Genomic DNA, 17,644 nt, shown 5'->3' with positions numbered 1-17,644 from the left:
GTATATTCGTATGGAGGTATAGAGCCAATGAGCTCTTAACAATATAACACTTCAAGATATTGCAACAGGTAATGATACATACTTGCTTAGAGGTCACAGGTGGATCATGTGGCCGTCACAGAGTTACACAAGAGGGTACTGCAACTTAAAATAGTGCAGAAATATACATTTGGTCACACCTTTATAGCTAAATGCAAGACAGTAACATGAAGTACTAGGTAGATAGTATAGATGTGGGATACTTAGATGTTCCCCTATATAAACAGACACAACACTACTTAGAACTAGCCCCAGTGCTGTATGCACTGACTGGTAGATAGTGTAGATTTGGGATACTTAGATGTTCCCCTGTTGAATATAAACGAACTCAATACTTCTTGGAACTAGCCACAGTGCTGTATGCACTGACTGGTCCAAGCAAGGCTAATAAAGTCGTATTGCACACTTAGTGTATTAGCTGAAAGCCAACAGATAGTAGTAATAATAGTACAACTCCCTTCTTCCCTCCAAAAAAATCTCCAAACAGGCCCCAGCTCCTCTTGTCCTAATACAACACCCCTAACATAGTGAAGTGAAAAATCGTGAGAAAACCGTGATTATAAAATCATCTAAATTCTCTGCATGTCTGCCTAACGCGTTTCGGCGCTGTACAAAGCGCCTTTCTCAAAGGCTGTCATTGAGCAAAATGCTCGAGAGAGCTTATTAAGTATAAATCATGGCCGAAATTCGTCCAATCAGCAACGACATGGGCGGAGTTTAAAGTTCGATCCGCCCCTCGTTCATGATAGGTGTAAGAGACATCAGTCTTACAGCCTCTGGCCAATCAGAGCGGGTCTAGGGCGGGGCTTAATGCCGGAGCTATGGTTAGATACATCCACCAGTGGTGATGTGTGTTCGAGCTGTCCGTCTTATAGGCTCTGACCAATCAGAGCGGGCGGGGGCGGGACTAAGTGCCGAAACCGAAATCCAGTGTAAAGTGCTGACAGGATCATAGGCTAAACCGCAATATGAGTGTAACAGCAGTGGACTGGTTAAAAAACACATCAATGGGGATAATCCAATGGTGGGCTTATAGTACATAATAGTAGCGTCCTACTTTTGTACATATAGAACGGACTGGGAACATATTGACTATTGTCCAGCCGAAGTGACGTTCTTATTTTGGTACATATAGGACAGACTGGGAACTAAATAAGTATTACCCAGCCGAAGGTTAAATCTTGCTGTGTCCATATAGCCTCATAGTTGGAGAGGATCATATGGGTACCTTCGTACTATATATTAGTTGCTGACTGGTAGAACTTAAATTCGGTCGCTAGTAGTATGGTTCATGATGATGGCCTGATAAAGAAGTGATATGTACAGAGGAGTGTGTACATTAGCAGACCACAAGTATAACGAAATGTGAAGGGAAAATGACTATTGAGAAAAAAGTTCTCATTATAAAAAATATGCTTTCACTTATATACACTCTGACTGTGTTCTGATAGGGTCTTTATTTCACCTGTTTTTTCTTTGCTGCTATGGAGTTAGTAAAGAAAGTTAATGCAAAATACTTGCCTCCTGTCATTATTAAAATTAGGATTATTAGTACACTACGCTAGTAAAATCTTCACCTGTACTCCATCTGCTAGTCACGTGGCTATATAAAACCCCACTTCAGGGCCGACCATCGCCAGAGCATTCAGAACCAGATTAACAGAGCCCTAAGCAAACAGTCAATGTTGGCCCCTATGCTGATTCACCCTTCCTGTACCTTCAATTTACATATGTTACATATACTCTGACTATACTCTGACTAGCTTGGGCTGGACATTACAAACAATCAATGCTGTAAGTAGAAGTAAATATTTTTTACACGTTAACGTCTTGGAGTTATTTTTATTCTGTATCCAGGTTTTGTGCATATACAGTATGCGTCTGTACACTGTTATATACACAATCCATCACCCACATGGATGGACACAGGCACCGCTCATCCCTCAAATTAAAATATGCACTCACTCACTTTGAGACCTGCAAACATGCAACCACATGCTCAGATAGCCCCAAATGTGCATCCACTCACCCATCAACATGGAAAGAATACACTCACTCGCACACATGCATATAAGCACATACCCCACCTTGGATTGCTCATATGCAGTAAATGTAAGTTGTGTCACTGTTGGTGCCCCAGTTTTGTTTGTTGTTACTAGGGTTGGTTTCAGTTCAGTCTCACCTGTCCTGCTCTCTAGGGGACATCGTATTCTGTTCCTATAATATGTGCCTGGCCTGGATTTGTTTACTACTATCTATAAACCTGTTGTTTTTGACCTGACATTCATGTCCAGTAAATTCAATGTTATTTTCTAAATTTAAAGGGACACTGTAGGCACCCAGACCACTTCAGCTCATTAAAGTGTTCTAGATGCAGTGTCCCTTTTGCACCTAGTGCTGCATTGTTAAACATTGCAGTTCCAGAGAAACTGCAATGTTTACATTGCAGCTCTAAGTCTGCCCTCAGTGGCTGTCTATCAGAAAGCCACTAGAGGGCTTCAGGAATTGTAACGGACTTTGCATTTGATTGAGTGCTTTCCTATGGGGAGGTCTAATACACGCGTGGCATTTGCCACTGCATTAGACCGCACTTGTCGCGGGACGGAGGAGGGGACGGAGCTTTGACCCAGCGCTGAGGGACATCAGTGCTGGGATGAAGGGTTTTTAACCATTTATTTATTGGGTGGGAGGGAGGGGGCATGAGGGAGGGAGGAGGCAGAGCGATTTGTAGTGCCAGAAATACAGCGTTGTATTCCTGGCACTACAGTATCCCTTTAATATCATAATAGCCTAACTGGAAAAATTCTCTAATCAGCTATGCTTCAGATTTAAAAAAAAAATAAAAATATTTCTCTGAAAAGGCAGTGTTTACATTAAAATGCCTGCAGGGACAGGCAATAGGCAACTGTACAACTACATGCTAGTACTAACTGTAGTTGTTCTGGTGAATATAGTGTCCCTTTAAGAAATAAAAAAACATAATAAATGGGTGCAGAGTTTGACCGCCATGCTGAACAGAAGGTTGGAGTGGGAGCTCCTCACTAATCTTGACGATTATGGTTTAATATTTGAAATACGGCCTTTACAAATCTCTCTTATTGTCGGTAGCAGTGAGGCTCCACATTACTGATTTTGGGGCCTGGTGTGGTCCTGACCGGGAGTGGCGGCCGAACTTATCTGCGGAGCTGCACTGGCTGGATAGGTGACAAGTCTTGTATCACCACCAGTCCAGGGTGCTGGTGACACAAGACTTGTCGCCTATCCAGCCAGTGCAGCTCCGCCGATGAGGGTAAGTCTCCCAGGTGTGTGGATCATGTCTTGTGGACTCCCAGCCCCATCGGTGTGGAACCTGTTACTTACCAGCACCCAGGCACAAAGCACTCTCGAAGCTTACTGATCTGCACAGATACTCTTGCCACAAGATGGTGGCTGGTGTAAGACTACCTGCAAACTCGTAGAGAAGCCTTTCTCACAGCATTCAATGACCTTTGCATTCAATTCTGGTCCCATATCTCCGCACGGTCTGTGCGAGCTACCGCCACAACTAAGAGATAACCGACCCTGGTGGCAACACAGGTGATCCCTTTCTTTCTGGGCTGGCAGTCCAAAAGTGGCCTTACCCCAGACATGATACACACACCTGGGAGACTTACCCTCGCAAAGGGACTCACTCAGGAACCTGACCTGGACAACAGGGCCACTGGGGTCAATGGACATTGTGTCAGGGCTCTCATTGAAGCCTGAAGCTGGAGGAGGAGAGAACGGGGAAATTAGGAGCGGACTGGACTCAGCCGGACTGTGTCTTTGACATATATTACAGGTCTTTCCAAGTCAAGGCATAGGATAAACCATCTTGCCATATCTGCCTCTATGCATTCTTTACCTACGTGCAAAGTCACTCATGTTATGCGATAATATTATGATTTATTCTTAGTTTAAATGTTCACTGGGCATATAGAGGGTAACACACCTTCATGATCTGATTTTACAATGTTTTATGAAGCTTTTTCTTCTTTTCTTTTTTTTTTATAATATAGGTTAGAATAATCATACTGGAACCTAATATCACCGCTACCTTAATGTACAATTGTGTCAGCTCTGCTTCATTGTGGTCATCTGTCCTCAGTCATGTGATATCATATTTTTGCTTTTCTCTGAATGTCATCACGGTGTTATTGTAAATGGATGCATGGAATAGCCTTCCAGCTAAAGTGGTAGAGGTTAACACAGTGAGGGAGTTTAAAGGGACACTCCAGGCACCCAGACCACTTCTGCCCATTTTTATAAACTGCAATAATTACCTTGCAGGGTTAACTCCTTCTCTAGTGGCTGTCTACTAGACCCGAAACCACCGCCGAGGGACATCGGCAGGGGTCTCAGGTAAGTGACTGAAGGGGTTTTTACCCCTTCAGCAACCGGGGATGGGAGATGGGTGGGAGAGGGGACCTGCAGTGCCAGGAAAGCGGATTGTTTTCCTGGCACTGGAGTTTCCTTTTAAGCATACGTGGAATAGGCATAAGGCTAAGCTAGACTTAAGATAAGGCCAGGGACTAATTAAAAGTATTTTGAAATATTGGGCAGACTAGATGGGCCGAATGGTTCTTATCTGCCGTCACATTCTATGTTTCTATGTTTCTAAATTATTTTACTTCTATGCCTCAATAAAACAATGACTTACTCAATAAAACAATGACTTGTGATGAATAGCAAATATTAGTGAAATAAAAAAAAGAAGCAAAAAAGAGAGGAATAAAATGAGGTGTAACAATGACTTCCAGAAAAGGTAGAAAAAAGGCACAAATGTGTAACACTGGTGTAACAGCTTAATGCCACAGATCTTACACACAGTTCCTATCGTTTTTGTTTCTCCTCCTCACATTTAAAGGACCACTCTAGTGCCAGGAAAACATACTCGTTTTCCTGGCACTAGAGTGCCCTGAGGGTGCCCCCACCCTCAGGGACCCACTCCCGCCGGGCTCTGGGGGGAGGAAGGGGTTAAACTTACCTCTTTCTCCAGCGCCGGGTGGGGAGCTCTACTCCTCCTCCTCTTCTTCCTCGCGACGTCATCTTTTGAATGCGCATGCGCGGCAGGAGCCGCGCTCGCATTCAGCCGGTCGCATAGGAAAGCATTCATAATGCTTTCCTATGGACGCTTGCGTGCTCTCACTGTGATTTTCACAGTGAGAAGCACGCAAGCGCCTCTAGCGGCTGTCAGTGAGACAGCCACTAGAGGCTCTGGAGGCTGGCTTAACCCTCAGAATAAACATAGCAGTTTCTCTGAAACTACTATGTTTATAAAAAAAAGGGTAAAAGCTAGCTGGACCTGGCACCCAGACCACTTCATTAAGCTGAAGTGGTCTGGGTGCCTAGAGTGGTCCTTTAATGTGTGCCCTGGCTGTGCCTGAACCGAAACGCACTGTGATGTCATCTTCTAAATCGTTAATGTAGACTTAAAGGAACACAAAGGAAGGCAAAGCTGTATTACTAACACCACTGTGTACCTCTCTCCCCTCTGGTAGACAGGCACTAGAGGCAGTCTTAACCTAGTTTCTCTAAAACTGCCATGTTTTACATTGCTGGGTTAAGGGGACAGTGCAGCCAGACCCAAGCCTCCCAAATGCACCACTTCCTAACCTCAACATCTGAGGAAAGGGATTTAGGGGTGATTATTTCTGATGAATTAAAGGTAGGCAGACAATGTAATAGAGCAGCAGGAAATGCTAGCAGAATGCTTGGTTGTATAGGGAGAGGTATTAGCAGTAGAAAGAGGGAAGTGCTCATGCCATTGTACAGAACACTGGTGAGACCTCACTTGGAGTACTGTACACAGTACTGGAGACCCTATCTTCAGAAGGATATTGATACCTTAGAGAGAGTTCAAAGAAGGGCTACTAAACTGGTTCATGGATTGCAGGATAAAACTTACAAGGAAAGGTTAAAAGATCTTAACATGTATAGCTTGGAGGAAAGACGAGACAGGGGGGATATGATAGAAACATTTAAATACATAAAGGGAATCAACACAATAAAGGAGGAGACCATATTTAAAAGAAGAAAAACTACCACAACAAGAGGACATAGTCTTAAATTAGAGGGACAAAGGTTTAAAAATAATATCAGGAAGTATTACTTTACTGAGAGGGTAGTGGATGCATGGAATAGCCTTCCAGCTGGAGTGGTAGAGGTTAACACAGTAAAGGAGTTTAAGCATGCGTGGGATAGGCATAAGGCTATCCTAACTATAAGATAAGGCCAGGGACTAATGAAAGTATTTAGAAAATTGGGCAGACTAGATGGGCCAAATGGTTCTCATCTGCCGTCACATTCTATGTTTCTATCATCTATCACTTTAGATTTTGCAGTCCTGTCCCACTTTAGCATCTGGGGACACCAGGGAACTGTCCCTGCATAGCACAGCATGGGCGCATCATTAGAGACTAATCACTAGGACCCTACAGGGAGCACTTCGGTCGCTCTCCCTGCTTGGCCCTGATACTGGGGGCCCGCCAAACTGCCTGTCCTGTCACAGCCCACACCTTTTCCGGCTGGTCCGCCCCCCTTTCCTGATTAGTTCGCCTATTGTGGCTGACGCAGCTCACGTAACCGCGGGACGTCGTCGCCCACGCGTTGTGATTAGCGGACGGGGATCAGTTGGGAGATGAATGAGATGAAGTGGTCTGAGTGCCTATACAGTCCTTTTAAAAGAAAACACAGCCTTATATGTAAAAAAAAAATGAATACAAATTGTAGGTGATTTTTTGTTTAATGTTTTATTGAATGGTGTAATGGCCACAGCAGTGATTTAATTTGACACATATCCATAGTATTTGATGTGAGCCAGTCACAGTGGCTGACAGTGTCCTTGCAGACATACTGATCCCATGGAAGGAGCTCTCTCTCTCTCCCTCTCTCTCTCCCTCTCCCTCAGCCCCTGTCCTTTCCCAGCAGGACCATTAACAACACTGAGCAGGAGTCGCCCTTAGCAACAGCCAAAAGAGACCCGGCTCCCCGCAACGCTCCAATCAGAGCGCGCTCGCTGCCGTGACGTCACTTCCTGCGGCTGTAGGGCTAGGCTATCAGGCTCTGTCCGGAGGAAGCGGGGCGGCCATCTTGGATGGTGTAGGATCGGCACGGAGGGGGGGCACAGCGAACTGGCGGCAGACAAGGCACCTCAAACCCCCCCAAATGCTACACGGAGCGCCTCCGTCTCGCCGGTTCCGATCTGTGGCGGCGGTGGTGGGTCCCTGGGGCCCCGAGGAGCTGTGCGGCTGCGAGCCTCGCCCCAGTGACATTACATCGGGGCCTGTGTGACTGGCTGCCCGCCCGGGGGGTCCGTGTGACTGGCTGCTCGGGGAGACCCCCTCCCTCTCTCTCTCTCTCCCTCCCTGGGTTACATGTGTGCAGTGTCCCTGCATGGCAGTGATGGAGACCGTTATATAAGGAGCCCCTGGCTGGATTACCTGCCCTCACCCCCTCTATATAATAATAATAATAATAATAATGCCCCCTCAGGACCCCTGTGTGTGTCTGCTGCCCTGAAGGACTGGAGTACAACCTTGCACATCCACCATCCCAAGCTGGGGGTCATCTGACTGACTATTACCACTACCAATACCACAGAGCCCCCATCTTCCTGTATCACTACTACTACAACAACAACAAACAAATAGTGCTCAAAGGGAACAAACACCATGTCCACCCGCACCCCACTGCCCACAGTGAATGAAAGAGACACTGAGAACGTAAGTTGGGCACCTCCATGCCCCCTCTATCCACTGCCAGCCAGAGGGCACAGCAAGGCTTTCTCCTCTGCTGGTAGAGTAAGGCTTCCTGTACGATCATTGAGTTGGATCTCCTTGGCAAAAAAACCCACTTATTAGTTTATTTATTTTTTTGTGATATGTGTCCTTTGTAGAATGTGGTCCTGATATTGTTTTTTTTGGCTTAGGATGTGGTTTCTCATATGATTATTATTTATATAGCGCCATCAGATTCCGTAGTGCTGTACAATGGGTGGACTAACAGACATGAAATTGTGACCAGACAACTGGACGTACAAGAACAGAGGGGTGGAGGGCCCTGCTCCGTGAGCTTACATTCTATTTCACTGTCTCCCACCCTTTAACCCCTTAGGGACACATGACATGTGTGACATGTCTTGATTCCAGAAGTTTGGTCCTTAAGGGGTTAATGGTTGGCACAGGCACATCCTATTGATCAGGCCCAGACAATCCTTACAAAAAAAGCAGAATGTGGTCCTACAATTTTGTTTTGGGCTTAGAATGTGGATGTCCATGCTATTTCACTGGGACCTCTCAATGGTTGGGTCAGGCACATTCTATTGATTAGGCCCAGATAATCCTCCTTATAAAGCTTTTACTGTAGTAGCATTAGTAGCATTGCTTTTTTTCTGGTACAGTGTGGCCCATTTTGAAAAATGTATTAAATATATTGTGCTAGGGGGTTAAAGCTTTTAGGATAAAGATATGAGAGATTAACAGAGGTTGTAAAATGTTTAGTTCTTCAGTTGCTGGCCGAGTAGACCTTCATCTTCTTTTACATTTTGTTTTTGCATATTGTACTCAACTGGATTTTTGATATTGTATTTGCTTGTGTGAGCTTTAGATTATGAGTCACTGCATTTTTTTTTAAAATTTTTTTATAAATGCATGCTTGGTTTAAACAGTGTGACTTTCAATAAGTTCTGTATATACTGCTGTGATAAAATGTTACATATACAAAGCCCCAGTTAAAATGTAATAATGCAGAATTATTTAAGTGGTGCTTTTTTGTGCATTGTTAGTATAATATTTGAAAACATGGTTACTGGGAGCAGCCATCTTTATTTCCAAACATATTAGGGTATTAATGCTTTAGTGGATGAAAGAATATTGGGGACGCTAGTAATTTTTATTTTAATAAGTTACCTTTTTGGTGTTAAAGAATTTTGTTCAAAATTGTACCAGTTTCTGCTAATATAGTTTCCATTTTTTTCCATGTATACACATAAATATTTATACGTATTTGTGGCAGGCTAGATAAGAGTCTACCATACATTTTGTACATAACTTCAACATAGACATCACTGTTGCTTCTTAGAAAATCTGGTCAAACAATATGGCTCCCTACCCTACCTAAATATTTCCAGTTAAGGGAAATCTACTGTGTTCCATAACAATGTCCCTTTTGTGCAAACCATAAAACTATTTCTTCTAATTTGTTACTTTTTGCATTGGTCCAGATCCTGAGTTCTGACGACAGGGTGCGTTCTTTGAATAGCCTGTAGATTGTGGATTTCAGCAAGTAGCCCTTCATCTGAGATGGAATTACAACTGCTATGGGGCTCAGTGTGCATCTTAAAGGGAAACTATAGTGCCAGGAATACAAGTTTGTGTATAGTTTCCCCCTCCCTAGCATAGCGTGAGGACGTCCAGCGTGAGTTAGGCGAACAAAAGTCGCTCAACACCCCGGAAGTCTAGAGATGGAGTTAACCCTGAAAGATAATTATTGCAGTTTCTTAAAAACTGCAATAATAACCTTTGTTGCAGGGTTGATGGACCTGGGACAATGCACCCAGACCACTTAAATGAGATAAGGTGGTCTGGGTGCCTATAGTGTCCCTTTAATAGATTGATAGACCTCTTAAAGTCTAGATTTGCAGTTCCATCGTGCCTACCACTGTGTTATCTGAAACACTTTACCTTACTTTACCTACACTCAGCTTTGTGATATACTGTTGCTCTGGGGTTCAATGGATATTGTCTAATCGCAGTAGTTCCCAAACCTCATGGCCCAACAGCAATCCAGGATTTATGTATTTCCCTGTTTTATTCCTCTGGAAATACTGTTAAAACAGGACTGTTGGTGGGTCTTGAGGACTGGTTTGGCAATTGCTAGTCTAATGTATGTCCACCCAGTAGTACATTATTTGCAATGTTGGCTATTCTCATTTACATTGATGTTGAATGCAAACCAGTAACTCTTTAGATCTAGTATAGGTTACTTGACATCTGCTTCGATGCTAGTCATTGGCTGGTCTGTTTGACTTGTAAAGGACTGAAGGATTCCAATGGGTTGTAAAATACTTAAAGCTTGGTTTTCTATTAATATTGTAGTTTGTTTTGCAGGTTAATTTAAAGTGGGAAGGTTTGTACCTTGATGGAAAATTCCAACTTTATAATGCAAATATTTATGACTTTAATTTTGCAAATCTTTTATACAGCATACAATTATTCCAGTGCCAAGACAGACTTCTTAGTTGAAGTCCTTAATCCTGATGACTTTTTTTGTCCAATCAGATGCTTCTCTTAGAAAAGAAATGAGGGCACAACATATGCGTTGCAGTTACTATCCTCCAATCCAATGCTTTTCATAGCTTCTATGACCTGGCACATCAATTAGATTCAGTAATGTAGACTGCCACCTCTATTCATCTATTACAGTCTGAAGCTGCTAGTAGTTATGAATATGATACTCTAGTGCGAAAACTACAAAGCATAAATTGTGTAATTTCTCAGGATGGTCATGGTTTCATTAGCAAAGCTGCAGCAATTGTATCTATGGCCCAAATCACTACATTAATGGGACACTATAGTCACCTGAACAACTTCAGCTTAATGAGGTTGTTCAGGTGAGAACTATAGCTCCCTGCAGTCTTTCTCATGTAAACACTGTATTTTCAGAGAAAATACAGTGTTTACATTGAAAGCTAGGGACACCTCCAGTTGCAGTCACTCAGAGTGAACCAGAGGGACTTCGGAGTTGATGGATGCATAATATGCCTCAATCCACTCAGATCTGCTGTCAGCAGAGCAAAGTGCAGCACTGTGCACAGCATCCTGTGATTCAGTATCTCCTCCCTGTGCATGCAGACACTGAACTTTCCTCATAGAGATTCATTGATTCAATTCATGAGGAGATTCTTATTGGCCAGGGCTGTGTTTGAATCATGCTGGCTCTTCCCCTGATCTGCTTCCTTGTCAGTCTCAGACAATCCTATGGGGAAGCACTGTGATTGGATCAGGCTGCCACGTGTCAGCAGACTGCTTGTTTTTCTGAGTCTAACAGCATGCAGATTTAGAGCTTCAGGCTTGAATACAGTAAGATTTTTACTATATTTATTGAGGCATGAGGGGCCAAGGGGGGCTAGATGGTGGTGTTAACACTATAGGGTCAGGAATACATGTTTGTGTTCCTGACCCTATAGTGATCCTTAAAGATTTTAGTGCTCAGGCCAAGCTGTGAGGTTAGCCAGTTTAAAATGTGCTACTCGTATATTACGTAAATCTAAAACAGTCTGTTTCCCGGTGTTTGATATGATATGACTGTTTTGCAGGTTATAGTGTAACTTTTGCTTGTGCCATTTGAAATGTTAGTCTATAACCTTGGCATTAGCCACAATTCTATATGCAACACCTGCTTCTTTGTAAGAGGTGGCAATCTACTTTTACATGTCCTCATTGGATTGGCTTTTTATTTTACATTTTAAATGGTTCCTTATAGTTAAATAATGAGTTGTTTGTTTGGTGTATAGGGAACACGATGCATTGACTAGTTTCTCAGTAGCAATGGTCAGAAAATGACGCAGCAAATAAACTCATGAAGGCTTTGCATTGTTATATTGTAGTCCTCAGCATGAAGTATAAGACTAAAACATATTGGTTTATTTTTATTTATTTTTTTTATCTGCAATGGGCACACTGGATGGGCCTACTGGAGTGGTTTTTGTAAATGTCTATTTTTATACGTGAAAATCTTTCAGACGCCTTACAAAATTAACATTAAAAATGTTTTTAAAAGGACCATTATAGTGTTTGTTTTCCTGGCACTGTGTAGTCCTCAGGTCCCCCTCTCCCGCTGGGCTAAAGGGGTTAAAACCCCTTCAGCCACTTACCTTTATCCAGCGCTGGGCTCCCTCTACTCCCCCCTCTGATGTTGGTTTCTCTGAGACTCCTATGTTTTCAGCTGCAGGGTTAAAGGACCACTATAGGTACCCAGACCACTTCAGCTTAATGAAGTGGTCTGTGTGCCAGGTCCAGCTAGGATTAACCCTTTTTGCAATAAACATAGTTCCAGAGAAACTGCTATGTTTACCTATGGGTTAATCCAGCCTCTAGTGGCTCTCATTGACAGCCGCTAGAGGCGCTTCCGCTCTTCTCATTGTTTTCACACACTTGAGAATGCTTTCCTATGAGACTGGTTGAATGCGCGCGTGGCTCTTGCCGCGCATGCGCATTTAGCCAATGACGGAAGAAGAGGGAGGAGAGTCCCAGCACCGAGGGAGCCCGACGGTGGAAAAAAGGTAAGGGATTAACCCCTTCCTCCCCCATCACCGCTACGGGATTGGGACCCTGTGGGTGGGGGCACCCTCAGGGCACTGTAGTGTCAGAAAAACAAGTGTTTTCCTGGCACTATAGTGGTCCTTTAAAACTAGAGGGACCTGGCAACCAGACCATTTCATTGAGCTGAAGTGGCCTGGGTGCCTACTATGGTCCTTTAACCCCTTAAGTACACATGACATGTGTGACATGCCATGATTCCCTTTTATTCCAGAGGTTTGGTCCTTAAGGGGTTAATATAATCTTGAATAATTTTTGCGCCGAGCCACCTGACTTGGTGCAAAATAGTGATGTCACAGCTCCTAGTGGAAGCACTAAATACCTTCCACGTGTTGTAATCAATTCTGATTTGAAGTTAGCCAATTAGAATTGCTCTTAGCAAACGTACCTCTCCCATGTCTCCTTGCCCTGTTGTGGTCTTTCATAGCCCAATAGTGTGTTGGCTCTTAATATCTTGTTACCGAACCTTGGCTTATCTCACGTTTACTCTGTCTTCTTTGATCCTTGACCTCGGCTTGTCCATTTGTGTTAAGTCTCTCTGTTGTCCTTGACCTTGGCTTGTACTCTGACTACTCTTTCTCTTTTGCATAGCCAGGCCACTTTAAGGACCAGTAGTGCAATTCTGTGTATCTGTCTGCGTGTTTAGGTTCCCCTGACAACCGTGACAGGTAGTGCAAAGTTACAGACTTGCATGGAGAGCCATGGTTTACAATAAAGAGACTCTATTAGCATCAAAACAACTTTAGCTTAATGAAGCTGTTTTTAGTGTAAAGATCAGAGGTGCCCGAAAGGTAGATCCACAGATTATTGTAGAACTACAACTCCCCTGATGCTTTGCATGCCTTTAGCATGACAAAGCATAATGGAAGCTGTGGTTTTAAAACATCTGGGGATCTACCTTTTGGGCACCCCCGGTATAGATCATATCTCTGTAGTCGCACTGCTCAATACTCTGCCATTTAGGAGTTAAATCACTTTTGTTGTTTCTGTTTATGCAGTGACTGTGATTGACAGTCTACATGGAAAAAAACGATGGTTTCAATTTTTAATAATGGAACTTTAATCACATACACAAGGCTCCTGGGAGGCCTAGCAGACTATTAACAGCCAGGAGAAAAGAAATTCTAAATTGAACAAACTGTAATAAAGGAAGTTTAAACATTAGTTCTCTTTGCAGGAAGTATTTAGGAAAGCTGTGTAAGTCAGTCACATGCAAGGAGGTCTGACAAGGGCTGCATAAACAAAGTTATTAAACTCCTAAATGCCAGTGAATTGTACACCAAAACTATTCCATTAAGCTAAAGATGTTTTTGTGCCTATAGTGTCCCTTTAAATATGTTTCTTTTTCTCAGTAATAAATAAAACACATTTTGTGCTCTATTTTCCATTTTCTGTTCCATATAAACTTTTAGTAACAAATTCATAGAGAACAGAGCCACACAGTTCTATGTTCTTGTTAGTACTGCTGAAATGTACATTTAGGATTGTAGAGTGATCTCTGGTTACAAATAGGCTTTCTTTTGTGAGAGTTTTAGGAAATATATCCGTGCTTTGTGGAGAGACTTGCAGATGACTGTCAGTTATGCATCTCACAGATAAATGTAAGCATTGATATGGTAATTTAGCTCCCCCTGCTTTGTTTCCTTGTACAAGTAGATAATAAATTACCTTGTTCTTAAGGTGATACAGTGGTCGGAACATAGATTGTATTGAACCTTATTTGAAGGAAATGTTCAGTAACTGTAGCTACAAGTGATTTCAGTAGATTATTCCAGTTGAAGACCTATTGTACTGGTCTATAGACAGTGCTCGAAATATCAGTGATATTTGGTTAAACTTGTGAAATATATTCTTCCTATGTAAGATTGTTTTTTCTACAGACTAGTGATAGTTAATAGTCGAAATTGTCATCACTTTATTGTCATGTATTTTTTTTTTGTCTTTTCATGGATATTGTATACATCATCTTAGCCAGCCTCTGTGAACATTTCTTTGTTGCTGAACCCTCAAAACTAGGTCATTAGGTGGCTCTAGTTATTTGTGTGCAGACAGCTGTGTAGAGCCATTTCCCCATGTGTGTTTATTCAAACTTAGAATTAGTGATAAGTGTGTGTCTACATTGAATTGACAAACAGAAGATAAGTCTGTGGAAAGTCAGATATTGGAGTCATTATTTACTTTGTGTTGTTGAGTAAACCTGGCAGTTCATGGTTTCATTCATAATAGTTTTAAGAAGTGTCGAACGGTTTGTGCTTCCTACAAACCCATTCTAAACATGCAAGTGGTTATATGTATAAGGACATTTTTTTTAAACGTGGTATTCTACGTTTAATGACATTTCCTTTTTTTTTTTTAAGGCTTTTGGGGTGTACTGGGCTATATTGCACTGTGCAAAGGTAATCAATGCATTCTAGGAACGTGTAGCAAATCACTTGGTTTTTGACCAACTGGTGTTCTTTAACGGTTTACATATGCCCTAGTTTTTTTTATTTTTGTCTTTTTATAATTCTGCCAGTACATTGGTCTTTTCCTTAACTGATTGCACCACAATGCTGTTCTGCATGGATTGATGACTTACTTGATTATTATTACACTGCGTCGTTGATCATATAACATTTGCCAATGTTCAGTTATACCCGTGGGAAATATTACCTAGCTGTCTGGCGTTTTATTTTCCTGATGGCCGAGTATAATTGAGATCTGCTGTGTGTGTGTGTGTCTTCCTCCTTAACCAAAATAATGTACATTTCAATGGATACGTGGACTAATGCTTGGATGGGGAAATGCCTGCCTAATTATTATTATTTATTTTTTTTTAAATTCTTTATTTTTGTTGTGCACATATATATCACAGGCAGGTAAGAGGTGCCCCAACAGCAGTCCTCCTACATATCCCACGCTCAACATGCGGGGCACGAGATGAACAGGCACATTTTATGATATAATATTAACCAGTAGAGACAGTCGCTTGTGTGGGTAGCTAGGTAGTTAATTCAAGTTAAATCATTGCGGTGACCATGCTTTTGATATCTAAACGTTAGTCACATCGCTTTAATGCTATTAGTGAACAATTCCGTTAGGTATTATGCTTTAAATTACTAAACAATGCTAGTACATACGATATATCATGAAGAAGAAGGAAGAAAAAGAAAATAAACAAAAATAAAATAAAACTACGCTTATTAACTAGTATTTAAACAGGCTAGTGCCATTATTCTTGTCATGGGACTGCTACATGCAATGAGTGTAAGAGCGACACGAAAAGAAAAGTACAAGTGACCAAAGGAACATGAAACTCACATAGAGATAAGAGACGGAGCATACAATAAAATATACAGTAGGTAGTAGAAGAGATGTCTATACATTTCTGTTGGCAAGAATGAACTGTTTCAATACACATAACATAACATTGAGGAAGAGAAGAGTCAGGATAGCGTCCATTATGCATGTAAATTGGGTGAGGTGGACGGCATGTGAGTCCTTGGGGTTGTGGCCTTGTTAACCTATGCCCGCCCGTCGGTATACCAAGCCCCTTGGCCAGAATGATCGCTGTGTACTGCCTCTGGGCACTGAGGGTCGCATGGTAAGGGCTTTCGCCGGAGGGGTTCCCCTTTGTACCTCGGTTGTATGGCGTATTCCGGCGTGATCTTGCCACTGTTGCTTCTGCTGGGTCCCCATTTGGGGTTGGTGAGTGGGTTGATGGGGTTGGCAGGTCGTACCTTGGTGCCGCTGTTGTGTTGTCTCAGATACGCCGGGTGGGTGATACGGCCTTACAATTTCGGGGTCTCTGGACGTGGTGTCCTTGTGCCAGATAACTGCTCCGGTGGTGTCTTTGGGGGTGTGCAGCCGCACGTACCCCTGTGTCGTATTGATGGCGGGTGGGTGCTGGTTCGAGTTGCGCTGGCTCGTATGAGACCGGTCCAACGAGTGCCCCACTGGAGTAGCTTGTGTGTTTATCCCGGGTTTGTGTGACTTTAGGTGGAAGCTTGCGTGCGATAAACCTGGTGCTCCGTCCCTCTTTAAGGCTCGCCGGAACCTACATAGCCGAACAGCAGCTCTGGAGGCTTGAGGAATGCGCCTGTAGTGACTGCGCCTTGCCGCCGGCCGGATCCACGAGGCCACCAATGCTTCAGCCTTGTAGTAGGGTATGCCTCTGCTATGTAGAATGTCCCCAAGCCTTGTGCAGAGCCAGTCAAGGTGTTCTCGCTGAGGAGTGGATAGCTTGGGTTGGGCTACCCCCCGCTGGGGCCCGCGCTGGGCGGCCATCTTAAGAGAGCCTTGAGATTCTGGTGCCTCTGCGTACCGTGGGGCTCGCTTGTCTGCTTTCCGCTTAGACATGGTGGTCCAGCAGGGACCGGGATATCCCCCACCGGTCCATAGGGGGGGGGGGGGGGGGTAGGTTGCCGTGATGTCACTTGTGGGCTCCGTCGCCGAGGAGAGCGGCCGTCTCCCCCCGGCTCCAGCCCCAGTAGGCCGCAGCTGCATCCCCGTGCTCCCGGCATCGGCAGGCCTCGGGGTAGTGTCCACCTGATCGGTGGTGCATCCCCGGCTTGGGTGGTGCACCCGTAAGGGTCGTTGTGCCATATCTTTGCCGTTTTTCTCCGCTTTTGCGGCCCGTCTAGCAGGAGCTCGTGGCAGATGCGCCCGCTCGGCTTGGCGTCCAGGCTCCGCCCCCTAATTATTTTTACTAATCAGTCCCATAGCCAAGTGTTTGTGTAAGAAACAATTTGGACTATTGTGTGTATTTGAATGTATGCACGTGGTGTCTCTGTGTGAATAGAGGTTTGAATGTTTGCAAATGCAGGGGTGTATGTTCATATCTAGGCAGGGTCATATATGCATCCCTTTACATCCGTTGCTTGTGTCTAGCTCATTTTCCCTCCTATTTCAGTTTTATTTATTTATTTGCTAGCATGCTGCCCATTGCTGTTTAAGGCTCCTCATTAGCCCAAGTAGCACAAATGTGATGGGCTACTGGGGACTCTTTATTTAGCATTAAACAATGGATGGAAGGACATCACCATGGAGCTCCAGATACAGTTAGCACTTAAAGGACCACTATAGGCACCCAGACCACTTCAACTTAATGAAATGGTCTGGGTGACAGGTCCACCTAGGATTAACACCTTCTGCTGTAAACATAGCAGTTTCAGAGAAACTATGTTTACTTTAGGGTTAATCTAGCCTCTAGTGGCTGTCTCATTGACAGCCGCTAGAGGCGCTTCCGCGCTTCTCGCTGTGATTTTCAGTGAGATGACGCCAGCGTC

The 17,644-nt window shown here is 43.6% G+C and overlaps 1 protein-coding gene across 7 annotated transcripts in view; it reads left to right on the top strand.

Moving 5' to 3' along the window:
- The first annotated feature begins 7,108 nt into the window (after nucleotides 1-7,108).
- The window catches only part of MARK3 (microtubule affinity regulating kinase 3), a 63,476-nt gene continuing 52,940 nt past the window's right edge, over nucleotides 7,109-17,644 (top strand). For 6 of the 7 annotated variants that reach the window (XM_063439732.1, XM_063439731.1, XM_063439730.1 and 3 more), the window contains exon 1: nucleotides 7,110-7,781. In XM_063439732.1, the coding sequence (XP_063295802.1) occupies nucleotides 7,731-7,781 (51 nt within the window). In that variant the 5' untranslated portion in view covers nucleotides 7,110-7,730. Of the gene's footprint in view, nucleotides 7,782-17,644 lie in introns of all 7 variants that reach the window. The other variant, XM_063439733.1, reaches the window with a different exon arrangement.

Source organism: Pelobates fuscus, chromosome 13 (assembly GCF_036172605.1).
Source record: "Pelobates fuscus isolate aPelFus1 chromosome 13, aPelFus1.pri, whole genome shotgun sequence".
In the NCBI taxonomy this organism is placed as follows: Eukaryota; Metazoa; Chordata; class Amphibia; order Anura; family Pelobatidae; genus Pelobates; species Pelobates fuscus.
The sequence above is the reverse complement of the archived record's forward strand: the minus strand, read 5'-3'. Positions and strand labels throughout refer to the sequence as shown.